This window comes from Perna viridis, chromosome 1 (assembly GCF_037379345.1).
Source record: "Perna viridis isolate PV_CMFRI_1.1 ecotype Kerala chromosome 1, ASM3737934v1, whole genome shotgun sequence".
Lineage (NCBI taxonomy): Eukaryota > Metazoa > Mollusca > Bivalvia > Mytilida > Mytilidae > Perna > Perna viridis.
In genome coordinates this window covers 6,732,202-6,748,408 of record NC_142445.1, presented here as the reverse complement: position 1 = coordinate 6,748,408, position 16,207 = coordinate 6,732,202, and the positions used below count along the sequence as shown (strand labels likewise).

The 16,207-nt window shown below is 32.2% G+C and overlaps 2 protein-coding genes across 9 annotated transcripts; both read right to left on the bottom strand.

Moving 5' to 3' along the window:
- Nucleotides 1-986: 986 nt before the first annotated feature.
- Nucleotides 987-11,028, bottom strand: LOC148627020 (uncharacterized). 7 transcript variants are annotated; one of them, XR_015919472.1, is made up of 6 exons: nucleotides 6,434-11,028; nucleotides 5,439-5,552; nucleotides 4,629-5,261; nucleotides 3,856-3,937; nucleotides 2,323-2,387; nucleotides 1,811-1,944 (listed from the first exon to the last, which is right to left on the bottom strand). XR_015919472.1 is itself a non-coding variant. In XM_088565723.1 (5 exons), exons 1-5 carry the CDS (start codon nucleotides 6,753-6,755, stop codon nucleotides 1,809-1,811), a joined length of 861 nt encoding a protein of 286 aa, XP_088421849.1. In that variant the 5' UTR covers nucleotides 6,756-11,028; the 3' UTR covers nucleotides 987-1,808. The 7 variants fall into 7 exon arrangements, 6 of the variants coding, with proteins under 6 accessions (XP_088421849.1, XP_088421830.1, XP_088421807.1 ...); XM_088565723.1 differs by lacking the exon at nucleotides 2,323-2,387 and having other exon boundaries at nucleotides 987-1,944; nucleotides 4,629-4,835; XM_088565681.1 differs by lacking the exon at nucleotides 2,323-2,387 and having other exon boundaries at nucleotides 1,014-1,944; nucleotides 4,629-5,198.
- A 145-nt stretch (nucleotides 11,029-11,173) lies between these two features.
- Nucleotides 11,174-15,026, bottom strand: LOC148627019 (uncharacterized). Of its 2 annotated transcripts, none has more exons than XM_088565735.1 (3): nucleotides 14,869-15,026; nucleotides 13,803-14,258; nucleotides 11,174-12,633 (listed from the first exon to the last, which is right to left on the bottom strand). In XM_088565735.1, the coding sequence occupies exons 2-3, from the start codon at nucleotides 14,253-14,255 to the stop codon at nucleotides 12,532-12,534; spliced, it is 555 nt and encodes a 184-aa protein (XP_088421861.1). In that variant the 5' UTR covers nucleotides 14,256-14,258; nucleotides 14,869-15,026; the 3' UTR covers nucleotides 11,174-12,531. The 2 variants fall into 2 exon arrangements, with proteins under 2 accessions (XP_088421861.1, XP_088421869.1); XM_088565743.1 differs by lacking the exon at nucleotides 14,869-15,026 and adding an exon at nucleotides 14,656-14,856.
- Nucleotides 15,027-16,207: the final 1,181 nt, after the last annotated feature.

Below are 16,207 nucleotides of genomic sequence, written 5' to 3'. Positions count from 1 at the left end.
AGTTGGGGTGTATCAGAGTAATCAAGGGAACCAAGATTATAGCGGAAATAAAAATAATGTAATCCAGGTACAAAGACCAGACATGGAAAACAGACAAACACAACAAGAAACATAAAGTAACTAAAATAATACATACAAAGTAACAAAAGTAAATGAGCAATTCGGACTCCACTAAAAACTGGGATCATGGACCAGGTGCTCCTGCAGAGTAAGCGTCTTCTGCTTTTCTAGAAATACCCGCCGAGTTGCTCATAAAAAGTCAAGTCCGGGGTAGAGGAAAGAGGTTTATCAGGTTAGTGAACAGTGCTCACACGTTTTCTATTTATTTTATTTTTTCTTCGGCTTTTTTATCGGCAATAATTTGTGTGTCATTTTGTTACATGATAATGCTGAAATTCTTTGTCATTGCCTATTTAAAAGAAATGAAGTTACTACTCCCTCTTCATGTGTCTAAGTGAGTAACCCTGTCCTCTACTTTCAGCTTCTGTATATAGATGATGTATTATCTCTGGTTTCAAGGATCCCTAGGTTTAATCAATCTAAAACTAAAACACCTTCGTCTGACTCATTTTCTTTTTTTTTCAGTCTGTAAGGAAAATAATTTTATTAATTATTAAATCATAGTCCTCTTTCCGAAATATGATTTTGAGTTTTCCAGTTTTGTTAGTACTTCTTGCATGTTTTTGGAGGTTCTTTCAAAATATGCCACACAACATTTTGAAAATTGGATACTAAAGAAAAGGACAGCCTAATCAAATGGACTAGTTACAAACAATGTGTAATTTATGTAATTTACATATGATTCCAAATTAGGTGTAAGTCATGTAACTCAAGCTAGTAATAGGAGTATCATTTTCATTAAATTTAAATACAACTGGAAAAGATTTTACTGTAAATCTTTAACATGTATCTGTTATCAAAGACTATCAAAACACCTATTGTATTTTGTTTTTTGCATCCCTTGGATACTCATATATTTGTTCGAAAAAGTGACATCAATGTGACAACAAGTAAACAAAAGATAATTCCCTAGGGGATAATCCGACAACAAAGGAAATCAGAAACAAAAATATTAAACAACATACATAAGATACACACAAAACAGATACATGGACGCGTACTTGCCAGACTTTCAATTGGAATATTTCCGTTGGTTTTGTATGGAAAGCCATATGTATTTGTGAACTTGATTTATAATATTGTATGCTATTTTACTGAAATTCGGACTACCGATTATGACATTCTGTGGGTACCGCATTGTAGTATATTTTGGTACCTTTGCAGTTTATCATATTCAATAGCACATTAAACTTATGATTGTGTTTTTCGTTTAAACCTCTACCGCTAGTTTCCCTGCAGTTTTACATTGCGTTACAGGACTTAGATTTTCCAGATACAACCGCAGAATGTCATGTGTGATGTGCAGTATAATGCTACAGAAGAGAACTATGATGTACCACAGAGAAAAATCGGTGGATGGAAACATCATTTCTGTCGACTTGCCTTTAACAGCGGAAATAATGGGATTTCAGTGATTGATTTATTACTTTTCTATGAATAATCCTTAAGAACTGAAACCGTTTACTCCTAGTCGAAAAAAATATTTAACTATTTTTAGTTTCTTAGAAAGTAATAGCTTCTGTTTATTAAAATATTGAAAAAAAACTAAAAATCAAAAAACAAAAACACCAAAAAAGCAGAAAAACCTTAGACATACATATTATGGTATATATTCTGATTAATATTTGTATTCCTTAACTTGACTGTGAAATCAAATTCCATTTTAAAAAGGGAACACCAATGAAGTGTCATAACTTCCGAATCTGTGGACGAAGTTGATCTCGCCGCCTTTTATTCGTTTCTCCAACGTAATTTTGATGAAATGTTATTGACTTCCGGTTAATTGTTAATGGTATCACCTTATTGACGTCATCATCTTTGTTCCTGGAATAAATAAAATTCAAAAGCTTTATATTGTTAATCTAACACATAGTGTAAATCCCATATCATGAATCAATCAACTAAGTATATCCCAAACCTGCTTCGGTAATTCATAAGATTCTGATGTATTAAACTCAACAATAAATTTGCATTTTATGTATATGTTGCATACATATAAAGATAATAACAGAGGCATTTCGGGCAAACAGATTTATCATGTTTATAAAATCAAAATGTATGTTATATTAAGAGATTATATGCTCTTAGTTCTCCTTATGTAAAGTTTTGGCAACAATGCACATACATCTTATTCTTCATGTAATTATCTCAAACGTTACACTATTTTCAGTTGTCGGAGGTTATTCAGTTTACCATGCATACCTATATAAAGAGATCCGTTTCTTTAAACACTGTGTTTTAAGTTCTTTTTTAACTCTGATGTCAATCTATAACATGAAGTGGCATTTGTAGAGGTAGTATTTTGTTATATGGTATTGGCATTTTTGTAAGTGAGCTCAAAGAGTATTTATAGAAAAGCTGATTCTACTACTTAATATTTGCAAACTTTTTACCAAAGTTCTTCGTACACGTCTAAATGACTTTTTGCATAAAGCAAACATTTTATGTGAAGAACGAATTAGGTTAGGTAAAGGTATGCGTACCAGCGATCACATGTTCGTTCTAAAAACACTTTGTGATAAAGATACACAAATTAAATAAAAAAATGGTATTCCTGTATTGTGAATTTTCGGAAAGCATTCGATATAGTTAGACATGAGAAAATGTTCTTAAAATTTAGACAAAATGGAATAAGTGATTTTTCTTATATTATCATAAAAAAAATATGTATGCAAATATAGATATCTGGGTTAAGGCTAGTTCCTTACATGCCACTAGCAGATTTAAGTCCCACATTGGTGTACAACAAGACGACAACTTGATTCCTAACTTGTTCAACTATCTTTTAACGATCTTCCAAATAATTTTATTCCTTCGTGTCAACCTGTTAATTTAGATCAATCTAGTTTCAACTGTCTTATGTACGTTGATGATGTCATATTACTTGCAGAGACAGCAAGTGGTCTACAGGAATGCTTGAAGTCTTCAGAGGGCCATTGTAAAAAATGGGGATTACAAATGAATATTAAGAAAATTCAGAATAAGCTCTCATCAACTGGAAGTAGAGTGTGGCAGATATTTTAATATACCAGCACAGCAGAAAACTTGTAAATTATGTAAAAACAATGTTGAAGATGAGATACAAAATGTTCTGTTCTAGATCTTGCTAGGAAGAAAACACTACATACTATGAAAATGAATATGCCAATTTAAAACATTTGGATGGTTTAAATGAATTTACATGACTTATGTGAGACGATGATGACTTTGTATACAATCATTTATTCAATTCAATAAACAACTTGTTTTCATAAGAGACGAACAGCTGAATTAGATATAAATGTTATCAGTCTTAGTCTAGAATTTTATTATTTTTTCATTGATCTTTGTTATTATCACATGTTGTAATTACTGCCTCTTCGTATCATACACCCGAACACATTGTGATCACTGTGATTGTTGTGCTACTTTATTCTGTCTTTCACACAAGTTTGATATTGTAATTAATTGCAAAAATCAGTTTAATCAATGTAATCAATGTATGAAATTCTTGTTTATTGTTTTGCCGTAACTGGCGTCTTTAATTGACAATAGAAAAATTGTATTTGATTTTGTATTTGTAAGATGGTACTTCTATCAAGTAAAAAATTGTTTACATTTAATTGCATATCATATTTCCAATGTAAGTACTTTGTTCAGTTTCTTTCAAAATCGTATTTTTTTCTTGTTGTTATTAACCAATGCAATTTATAATAAACTTCTGGGTAAACCGACATGCACCATAAAAATACTCACCAAAATTTAACAAGGTAAAAACAGCAAGAAAAAAGTACAACAACACTGGCAATGGGGAAGAAAACAACAGCAAAAATCTTTACTGAAATAATAATACGATCTTGTGAAAGTCAAAAAAAGAAAAAAATCGCTACAATAAAAAAATCAAATCATATAAATATCGGCAAAGAATACCGATGCGTCAGTAGTAGAAGAATTTAAATATGACAAAATCCCAAAACATGGCCTGAACGTAAACACAGGAAACAAAGACGGTCTATATACAAAATGTAGATAACTAAATGAAATTAATTACACGTAAAATTGCCTGTAAATACTGCCAATTTTGGTGTACTGTTCACGTAATACAACGGGTAACATCTCATCAGCAGTATAAGAGCAAAATGTATAGAAAGAGCGACATATAACCCATTAAAATAAAAGAAGAATTAATATCTGCAAAAAAAATCTTGATGCATCAACACAGAGAGACCTGGCCAAAATGTGAAAAGCAGGAAACAGGGTGGATCAACATACATAATGTAGACAAGAAATTAAATTATAATTACATATAAAAAAAAATGAAGATTAGAAAAACAAAAATTTCAACAGCAACTGTTATATTAATAGCTTGGTTGTAAAACATTTTTTTATTTGTTTAAAATGGTACTTTTTAATTAAACCTGTTATTATTAACAGGATATCTCAGCTCGGTTAAATTAATATATCAATATACTTGCACTTCTAACCTGAATCAAAGTTTGTAATTTCTTTTCGCAAAAAGTTTTACTAACCTAAGTTAGACGAAATGGTCAAATATGCGTCTTCTTTAACAGTAGTACTTTCCCGGCCAAGTCCGGTAGATGTCTCAAATGACTTTGTTACGATTTTTGGCAATCTTTCCCTTGATGAGCTCATTGAAGAAAATTCAGTTTTAAATGCCGCATTGCCAGTTGTCGATTTCGTTGTCAATATGGGTGATATAAACTGGGCTGTAGTTGCTATATTGGGAAAAGTTGGCCGAGTCGTATAAGTGGTCTTCGATGTCGTGGAAGTGATTGCCGTCGTGGGTTCTGTTGTAGAAGTGGTCGATGCTGCTGTGAGTTTTGTTGTGGAAGTGGTCGATATTGTTTTGTCCGTTGGTGAAGTGGTGATCGTCGTTGTGGATTTTGTTGATGTACCGATCGTTGTTCTTTTTGATTTTGTCGTGGAAGTGGTCTTAGTCGTTTTGACTTCTGTTTTAGAAGTGGTGGTCGTAGTTGTGGGTCCAGTTATAAAAGTAATCCTATTTGCTTTTGGTTCTATCGTGAACTTTGTGATACGACTTGTCGCTTTTGTATACATGTTTGTTGTTTTGGATTTTTCTGTTAAATAATATGTTTGTGACGATGAATTGTTATTAGATTTGGTAGTGGTCTTCTGTGCAACTACAATACAGGGAACACAGGTGAAATAATTATATATCAAACAAATTATTTAAACCGTTTCTTTGAAAGTTTAAATTAATCATATTAGTGTTACATAGTAATGCAGTTTCTTCATAAATGACATTTGTAAAAGTATATACGAACTTCTACCCTTAATTGCAATTGACATTTACATACCATGTTGACACTTGTCACCATAGAAACCATCTTTGCAATAACATTTTCTTTCTTTGCCCACCAAGCCACAATATCCCTTGTCCGAACAGAAGCTCTTTCCACCGGGACAGTCGTCTACAATAATAACTTGGTTGCCAAGTATAACAAAGTTAAATACGGATATTTCTTTTTTTTTCAGATTATTATTGAAAATAAAAAAAAGTAATGGAAATATCATGAAGCTTTTGTGCGATTTATTTGTAGTTATTCGCCTTTTTAGTAATCATAAAATATGAATGATTTTAAATACAGCACATATTTCCTGTGTCAATCACGAGATCGACAAAATATCTTAAGAATACATTGACAGCAAAAGTATTAAATTTCACTTAAGGACCAAAAGTACAAATAATTGAAAACACAATGTCTAATAACTTTTCAAAAATTAATTGCGATTCTTGTATAGCACAAATATTCTTACAATTTAGAATATTTTGATGCATTTATTCTGGTGATTTATATCTCCATCTTTTTCCAATAATTTCATATTTCATATTTTATATTTTATTTGTTGATTGTTCATATTCGTGTCTTGTCTCCTATTCCAAACCTTTATTAAAAATAATTTTAAGTTCTCTCGTTTGTCAATGAAAATTATTTCTAAAACTACAGTTGAAGAAAATGAGTACACTTTACGACATCTTTTCGGTATGAAATGCTTCAACAATATAAAGTTTTTAAAACCAAATAAGGTCGATCTATTTGATATTCAGATGCTTACAATATATGTAAATTCTCCATAGCAAGATTCATAGTGCTTACACTCTTTTTATCCCTCAATTAATTTTACATTAAAATAAATTTTATTTATTTCTATAGTTAATTACGAACGAAGCTTTTTTTTTTAGCAAAAAGGGCAAGATATATAAAATATTGCGTCATTCTCTTTTTTTTCTTCCTTTAGAAATACTGTTTTGCTCGTTGAGTTGGAATAAGGAACTTTTAGCCAAAATTACCGCAGCAATTGCCAGTAAATCCTGAGTTACAGTGGCAAATCCCATCAGCACCTCTCTTGCCGTTCACACATCGTGGCGAACACGGTTCACGCACAGCAAAATCTGTCAAGTTACATGCTCTTAAACATGCTGCTTTGTTCAGATTACTACAACATCTTAGTGTGTACTGAGATGTTTCTCCTTCGCACTTATTTTCGAAGCATTTGGTTGGTATCATTTTCATTGTTATGTCACACAAATTTATTCCGTTTCCACACTCATTCAAACAGTGATGCACAGAAATGAACAAAAATGGTATAAGTACACATAAAACTTTTCTCATTCTAACACGGTGAACAAACAGGAGTTCAGCGAAATGGATTTACATTTAGTTAAAAGTTACAATTCTGCAGTGTATAATCAAAGAAAATTAATTATCATGCATTAATTACGTGATAAATGGACATGCAAGATAAAGATGTAATAAATTACTCTCTTAAATATACTTCAAAGTGAAATGTATACCGCACCTATAGATGTAAGTCCTACCTTTCAACATAAAAATCTTTACAGAAATACGGAAACTGTTGTATCCTGACGTTTGTCAAGTATAAAGCACACACACACTGTGGTCAACATCGTATTCAATAGATAAGGATGCCTATGAAAATTACTTTTTTGATCTCTAAGTCAATAATACGTCGGCATAATCTAATCTTTATGTCAAACTTAATTCCATAAATAACAAACATGTTCTCAGTTGATGGTTTTCTTTATAAACTATCACAAAAAACTTCCCACTGTATATCAGGTGAAGATAAGTTAATGAGAGGAAAATTGATAATGAATTCTTTAATGTTGTTTTTCTATTACAAGGTCGGACAAGGGAAAATTATTTGAACCCACAGGGAAGCGTATATAAAAGGAAAGTCAAAGGTTGTTAACAAGTCAAGTTGTTCCATGACTTTTTATTTTAAATAACCTATCGCTTATCCAAATTAGCTGGCAAACTAATAAACCTAAAGGAACTATACAAGTATAAATAAACTAACATTTATATATCAAGTCATTACAAAATAATCACCAATGCCGTTATATGTGGGAGACATCAATATCACACAATATAACCATTAAAGAAGGAAAACAGTTTAAATCTACATTATATAGAAGAAAAAGTATTTAAAACCCAATAGTATCTTCCTTTAACTGTTTATATAAGAGGAGCTCAACATGGCTAAGTAATATTTTTTTTCTTCCGTCAATGAGCTTCATGGACATGTAATTATTAGCTGCTTTCATTTTAAAATATCTATGTATTCCATTTTTATGGTTTTATGCAAGCCATGCCAGAGCTACTAGCAAATATTCTGACGTCTAAGGTGCCATTCTTTGTAAGCATCAAAAGCAGCTTGAAATATGGGATCTCAAAAATCAACAAATCTTAATTTATTTTAGGAGACCATCAAAGTGTACTAGAATTGCATATTTCATTTGGTTATCATGGAAACCATATCAAAGTGTGCAATTTTGCAAATTGTATCTTTATAGATTCATTCTGTGAAAATTTCATTCAACAAAGTCTAATAGACAAAGTAATCAAACTCAAACAATTAATTTAAGTATGTCTTAAGCATTAAAAAACAAGTACTTTTCTCATATATACATCACAAGTCGTGAAATTCTAACGTCTTGATTGAAAATCTGGGTGAATTACGTTTGTGCACGCTTGCACGCTTGCCCTAAATTTACCTGAGAAATTGTTCTTCGGTTGAGCACAGTCAATGTTCAGAAATTTTCTACGGTTGCGCACACTGACATAAATTTTGCTTTCATAATATGTTTGTATGATGAGTTTTATTCATTGTATTGTTAAAAATAAAACAAGTATAAAATGTCAGTGAACACAAAACGTCAGTCTTGATATATCTGTCGAACAGAGATAATAGGGATACCAATAAATGGAAACCAGGAATACTGTACCAGGGTTTTCAATACCGATATTTCAGAGAATCAAAACCAGTAAAAACCTGGAGATGTACAATTAAAAGCTGCAAGGCTATGTACACAACATATTTACAAGAGTTAATGGTAATTGACGACCGATTCGAACATAGCCATGATGAGCCGTCAGACAGAAATGTCCAGTCGCAGAAAATCAGAGACAGTTGCAAATGGCAGAATGGCAAAAGTAGAGCCGGCCATTCATCTTTTTAGGAAAATCAGGAAGACACAGCCGAAGTTACCACATAGTAGGGAGGCGACACATAAAACATTAAGCCAGTATCAGTTGCTATTGGGTCAAGATTAAAAACATGATTAAATGAAACAATAGTAAAACCAACATTATCATGTTTACAACAGACACGAACCTGAGATTTCTTTGTCAGGATGAGGTACATTTATTTTGAGATGGTACTTTCCAATACTGTCCGAAATTTTATTATCAGTTATATAGTATCCACGTGTTCAAAAATGGACAATATGTTCCGTGTATGTTCTCCTTGTTACCGGACAAATCCAAGCAGTGCTACGTCAGCATGTTCAGGTAGCTCATTGTTTCATGTTCCTGAAATCTTAACATGACGTATTTGCATTCGTATTTTGAAATGGCCGTTCATGATGCTGCTCATGAAATTTGGCCATACTTATCAGTTTCATCTTGGACAGGCTTGGTACCGCAAATCATTGAGTATAACGACCGAGATTCGGATGTTGGTAACTGGCTAAAACTATTTTTCGACTTGAGCTACTTAGAACCAGGCGTTGTTATGGGGTGCTTTGCGTTTGACATTTTACAAGTGGCCCCAGAAGATGAAAAAGTATGGAGTTCGCAGATTATGTTCTAAAAATGTATGTTGACGAAACTGCCAAATTTCTTAGCACTATTTGGGCAGATCCCAATTTTAACACCATATGCACAACAAATGGCTGTGAGTTTTCACAATGAGAAATGAAGGGAACCAAGATTCTAGCGGTAATCAAACGAATGTAATCCAGGGACAAACACCAGACTTGGAAAACAGTCATACACCACAAAGAACATAAAGTAACTAAAATAATACATACAAAGTAACAAATGCAAGTGAGCAACTCGGAGCAAATGTCAATTCTATGCATTAAAATTTAGCATTTCCTTCTTTGAATAAACTATTTTGGTGTTTGTATCATTAGACATATTGTACCAGTTAGCGGGCAAACTTTGAGAAAAGCACATTCTGATTTTGTTGAAAAATGTCCCCCATCAATTATATTAGTAGTGGATTTTTTTTTGGTTTTCTTAAATATACTTGAAATAGACCATATTATAAAAACCAGAAAGATAATACATGTAAGCGCAATTCACTGAAAAAGCAATATTTGGCTAAATCGGTTCTGCAAAGAAGGCATTGCACTTGATTTTGATAACAGCATTTTAATTTTGTACAATGGTAAATTGTTTTGTTTTTCTTAAATGTGTAAGCTGCAGTGTAGATAATTCATTACCAACTAAAACTCATTTTCAAAGCCATCTTCAAATTAAAAAAAAGGCCGTTTTATTTCATTTGTGTGCAAAACGTTGACAAAAGTTACTTTTCCTTATGTATATCTTATGAATTAACCATTATGATGATGGAGTGTAAAGCTTTGATCTTTGTATTTGAAGTTTTTTTTCTAATAATTTAGTTAATAAAACAGGTTACTCCATTCAAATTGATTGAAAAACAAATAGTAAGAAAATCATAAAATACCCTTAATTTGTAACATTTATTTAATGAATTCATTGTGGAACAGAACAAGACTAAAACATGTTCTTCATGGTCACAAATAAAATATACGATATTTCATTTTTTTTTTGTATGTGAAAGTGTTAGAAAACCTAATCAAAGCCATTTATTTCAAAATTTACATTAAATATTAGTGTCCTTATTCTGCTAAAAAGTATATTTTGTACAGAATCAAACAAATACATAGCAGAAAAGGCCATTTCGAGGGCATTCTCATACCAATTTCATTAGTATTAAGGAAACAGTTGTCATTTAAGAAATACAGATGATCATTTTCACAAGAAAGAAAGAAAATTTTGTATTTTTTTTACCAAAGTGTTAAACTAATGATGGCTAAAATAGCATTCACAGGTTATGTGTTATTTCAATATGATGTTGGATTTGTTTTCAGCATAAATTTGTTGTCAACATTACGCATCTTGTCAGAAAAAAATTGATCTCTTAATAAATTTGTAACAGTTTTCTTGTTACCACTAAGTTAATGATTTAAATTGGGCACCAACATGAATGGAACTCAAGTAGCACCATAAAAAGACCTCGAGGATCAAATAAAGTAAAAAGGCCATATTTTGATACTTTAAATTTTGATGTATTCTCTCTATTTACTTTTGTTCATTTTTTCCTTAAAAAGAGCAAATTTTGTTTTTTATATCTTTCATGTAACTTTTCATGAATACCAATAGAAACAACAATGATTATTTACTGAGTACACAAATTTCTATTTATTTTGAAAATCCTGTGCAATATTCAATTTGTAACATTTCATTCGAAATGTAAATGTAATATAAAAAATACATAAAGGAATAGTTACAATTTTTATCATTTAAGGTCCAAATATGGTCACATCTGTTTACATGGCAACCTATTATTGTAATTTGAGCCAAATCCGTGACAAGCCATTTCCAAAAGGAATCCTTGCGTTCCTCGATTTTTACAGGAACGACTCTTAGTGCGTCGTCGTTGGCTGAGACAGGGTTTGGGACAAAGGTTATAAAAAATACAACTCATACGCTCTCTCAAAAAGTTTTATTTCCGATATTTAGATCTTATTGAGAAATATTCGGTTTCTGACGACTGATAAAAGATTATGGAATTTTATAATATCAACAAATTTCTTTTTGTACTTTCTACTTGTATCCTATTATTGTCAACTCGAACTTGACGCGTCTTCCCCACAAAGTTCAAGACTCATTTTGAAGTCGGTGCTTACTTTGTTTTTTTTTATTATTATTATTAAATAAGTTCCTTTTATTTTCCTGCTGTTTTGACGACTAATTTTACCAATTGCACTGGTAGCTGCCCCTTTATATTTTGATATACCGGAAATGATTAACCGTAATGAAGCAAGAGGTTAAGCGCGTTATGAAACCTGGTTTACCCACCATTTCCTTCGGGAATACCACGTCAGGACCATTGCGCCAGAAACCAACTTTCCGGTATTTATTGCCATTTGTTATACGGACTTTTCTTTTTGACTATTTCTTTTGACCATTGCCTTGAGTTTGTCAGTTCGGTAATTTTGTTTTTACTCTTCATCTACCGTCATTTAACTTTACATTTTGTTTTTTTTTTTCTTGTCTATAGTACTTATATCTGTCTAAGATGTAATAATCTTTTATTGTGTGTTTGTAATGTTGTCTTTATATTTTGAAGTAAGAGTATATGGTTTAAGATAAGCAACAGTCACTCGTTGAATGTTCAGTTCCTTTTCTTGTCCCGTTCACCGATAACAAACACTTTCTGACTTTTTCACAGTTGTATTGTTCTAAGACCAATTTATTTCACTTTATGAACTCTTTTGTGGTATTAAATGTACATTTCTTGGAATCATAATGAATCTTCCTAAGCAAATATATTACTTGCCAAATATCCTTCAAGACCCACTGTGAAAAATTATCAATTATAATACGAAACTATCACCTCTACTAATGTTTCAAGAAATCTCTCGTAAACAGCATTAAAAAAATACACAGGAAGATCTACCGGTATATCCAAATTCAAATTGTAGTTAAGAAGTACTCAAAACCAAAAATATTGAAAAGGAAGACAAATCCAGCACCAAGAATGTCTCCAATATAAGGAATGGAGCCTCAATGTTTAAGGACTTCTTAATTTCGTGATACAGCAAATTTCTGTAAAAAAATCTACGACATAAATCGGTTGAGACAAGCCTAACTACTGAATACGAGAATACCCTCAAGGACCTTTGGTCCAACAGCAGAAGCATGCACCTAGTAAATAAAAAAATACCTCTCCCAACATTGCAGAATGTTGTATATAGGTGTGTCTCAACGTTTCTAAAATTAATGTGGTCTGTTTAGGTTTGGTTTGTTGGATTGGGAGAATCGCACATGGTCAGTCTTGTAGCATCTGCTGTGCATAGTACTTATCTTCGTCGTATAAAAAGCTATCGTTATGGTGTTGCATGTGGCCGTAGCCGTTCAGACAATACCTGCGCTGGTAAATAAATATATCAGTAACACTTTATTGGTCCAAAACGTATATAGTGATATCGGGGATGGGTTGAGAGCCCTTAAAAATCCAGCATCTCCTCCTGTCGGATCAATTTTTCTTACTTTCGACTGAATTACCATTATCAAATTATTTCAGCTAAAAAGCAATTATATTTATTTCCGAACTTTGCTCAATTATATAAACTGTTACAGATTAATAGAGGAATGGTCTAATTAATATTAAAGTATATACATGAGTATCAAATTTTGTAAATACAAATTTGTTTAAAATATTAAAATCATTGTTCACGTGGTACAGCTGCAAGTGTAAAGTTCATTACTTGAAAAAGGGGATTAACATTTGATTCTGAGGGGAGACTGGCAAATTTTGTGGGGTCAAAATATTTACTTCCGAAGTTTTGAGGATCAAATTTTATTTTCAACCACAACGGGTATGAAGTATCTGGACTGAGGTCAGAAAATTATTTTTATTTTCTAGGAAGTGTGGGCCAGAATAATTTATATTCCACATTACAGAGCCAGAATATTTTAGTTAAAAAAACAAACCAGTCCATCCCAACCCTCAGAATCAAATGGTCGTCCCCTAAATTATATTTCACTACCTTTAATATAATAGTTTATAATATGTATGTAAATCAAAAGCCACAAAAACTCGCATAAAGTTTTAAAATTTTAGAGTTACAAATATAAAAAACATCTTAAATATTAAATACATAAATCCTCAATGTACACGTTATCACAAACAAATGTATAAATGATTTGGTGTACGAGTGTGAATCTCACGCGTAAAACATTCCTACAAGTAGTTTACCAAGTATGTCACAATACTGTCACAGCTATCATTGTACCAATTAAACACTGCTTGCTATTTCGCTACTTAAAATCATCAGGTGTTTCTATGTCAACAATTTGAGATTAAGGAATGTAACAGTTTATAGAAATAATGAATCTATAAAATATATCTGTATCTATAAAACCTTCACATGCTTTAGGTATAATCATCTAACATATCATAATATATTTTCTATATATATTTATATATAATATATATTCAGTCCTATGAATTTTACTGTCATAAATATATAACTATCTCAACACCAAATCATGCAGTAGTGGTAACACCTAATCTGATGAAGTGGAAGGTTGACTTACTATAGGCTTCTCAGAAGCCATGGCTTCCTCATATGACGGCGGTTGAGTTGTAACGGCGCCATTTATTTCATTCATGGATTCTTCATTTGAATTCCTCTGATTTTGACGGCTATTATCTATCTGATTGACATTGTTCATATTGGTGAAATTGGATGACACAAGCACCGCTGCGTTTTGCCTTTCACCTCTACGTCTCCTCTCCCGATTGCTTTCTTCACAACAGTCCCAATCCGATGATATGCAACAGAAATATAATGGACCACATCCCCCATGGCCGTTGTGATCACCATCACAGCAATCACAACCACAACAGTCACATTGGCACCTATTGCAGGTAAGTACCTTACAGACATCACCACAGCAATCAAAACAATCACAGTCACCACAATCACAGTCACAGTCACCACAGTCACAATCTCCACAATCACAATCTCCACAATCTATATCACTCATTATCTGAAATGAAGTAAAAATCTAAAAATCAAGCACTGCAGTAATCTCTTCTTGGTCAAGCAAAGACAGAAAATATTCCATATCAAATGCTTAAGTATCATTCTAAAAATTACTAGAGATGCGAGTCAATCAAGGAGGTATGAAACTTTATAATACATTTACTACATGTTCCAATCAAAATTGATACACGTACAAAATCATTTCTTAAAACTCAGGTATGATTGATCTGAGGATATGTGTGTGAATGTGGTCGCCTTCCGCTATTTCATTATGTTTTTATAAATAGAGGTTTGCTTATAAATCCTTACCTAGTCGACCCAATGTACATAGTTTATAGTGTGTATACGTGTATATGTGCGACACAAATTTAAAAAAATAAAATGTTTTTCATAGTTCCTACTTCCTGAAGATCGACGGAAGATGTAAACACACTTCACGTTCTACAATCTCCTGATGAACTCAACACGCTGAATATAATGTCACTTTTCTCAGCGCATCTATTTACAAAATTCCAAACTTATTTAAACATTTAACAATAGCGGTGAATCGATCCTCGTACTTGAAAGACAGATATTGATGAGATGAAATAACACAATTATGGAAATATACTTACTGGTTGAATTCTTCGTCGTATTTTATTTGTTGACTATATAGGAAATCCACATTGATTGTTGTGTTCCTATCACCACACAACAGGTATGGCATTGCTAATTACGCATGTGACGTTAACAAATATTTACTATGATCGAGGTTTTCCCCGATCTATATTTAGAAAAGTGACTTTATTTCAATGCGCCCACCTTCGAAAGGTGGGTTGGATCACAGGTTACATATCTGCTCGCTAGGCAATGGGAACATAGACCGACTTTCTTTTGACCTTGCAACCTCCCACATTTTTATTTCTATATTGATATATCGGGAGAAACAAGGCATGCAGGGTCAGAGGAAATTCTGACTAACTCGTCCATCATCGCGACACTCGCAACTACAACATTCACAACCACATCGACTACATGTAAGAGTTATACAGAAAGATGTCGACTGGATTTTTTTTTGGGCCTGTCCCAAGTCAGGAGTTTCTGTATGTCGAAATAACACCAAGTTCTTACAGATCAAAATTATAAGCGATAAAGAGGTTAAGTATCCATCTTCAAATGTAGGTGATGATCATCAAGGTCAGACCTTATTACCTTAGACAAAGTTCACGTTCTATAATAAGAAAGTTTTCTTTATCAATGAGTGTATATACATAGAATAGGCGAGTTGTTTTTGTGTGATTTCTTCACATAGGTTTAGCGATGCTCGTCAGATCAAGTGATGTCCAAATTTGACTATGAAGACACTTTGGCAAACTTCAATTAACCTCATGTGACCTTGAAATTGAGGAAGCACATTTATTCTTTCTCCATTTTGGTCTTCAAATAAGGATTGTAAATTAGAGTATGTTTCGGGGATTTGGTGTCTGGGCGGATCGGAACAGCAGGTTAAACGTCAGGTCCCCATATAATGGTTAGTTTTGGACGTTTCGGGCGTTTGGTACCATCTACTCTCTTGAATTATTATTTAAGTAAAATATTTTAATTCAAAGTAAACTTCATTTACTTTTAATAATGTTTTTTTTTCTTTTTTTTTCCTAATAAGTGTATCATATTTTATATATTGAATTAATTGAAGTTATCTTATTATGTTGTTTTATGGTATTACATTTTGAATATTGGATTTTTGTATCCTTAGGATTTTTTTATTGTTACAACAATTTAATAATCTAATGTTTAAAATTTAAAATAAAAGTTAATCATATATATTTATGAATTCAAACGAAGAAATAAGTGATTAATTAAAGTCTGGTTCCTACTCTCTTGAATTATTATTTTAGGTGCCTTGGATAACAGATACCAGTCCATATTTTGACGGTGTGAGCTTACCACAAACACAACAAAATTAGTCTCACG

Excerpts from the sequence above, each read along its gene's own strand:
- LOC148627019 (XM_088565735.1), bottom strand. The coding sequence starts at position 14,255 with ATGAGTGATATAGATTGTGGAGATTGTGATTGTGGAGATTGTGACTGT. Across the intron at positions 12,634-13,802 it reads TGGCTTCTGAGAAGCCTATA|CGCAGGTATTGTCTGAACGG; the intron begins GTAAGTCAACCT and ends TTTATTTACCAG.
- LOC148627020 (XM_088565673.1), bottom strand. The coding sequence starts at position 6,755 with ATGAGAAAAGTTTTATGTGTACTTATACCATTTTTGTTCATTTCTGTG. Across the intron at positions 5,553-6,433 it reads ATTTACTGGCAATTGCTGCG|ACGACTGTCCCGGTGGAAAG; the intron begins GTAATTTTGGCT and ends TTATTATTGTAG. Across the intron at positions 5,262-5,438 it reads TGGTGACAAGTGTCAACATG|TTGCACAGAAGACCACTACC; the intron begins GTATGTAAATGT and ends CCTGTATTGTAG.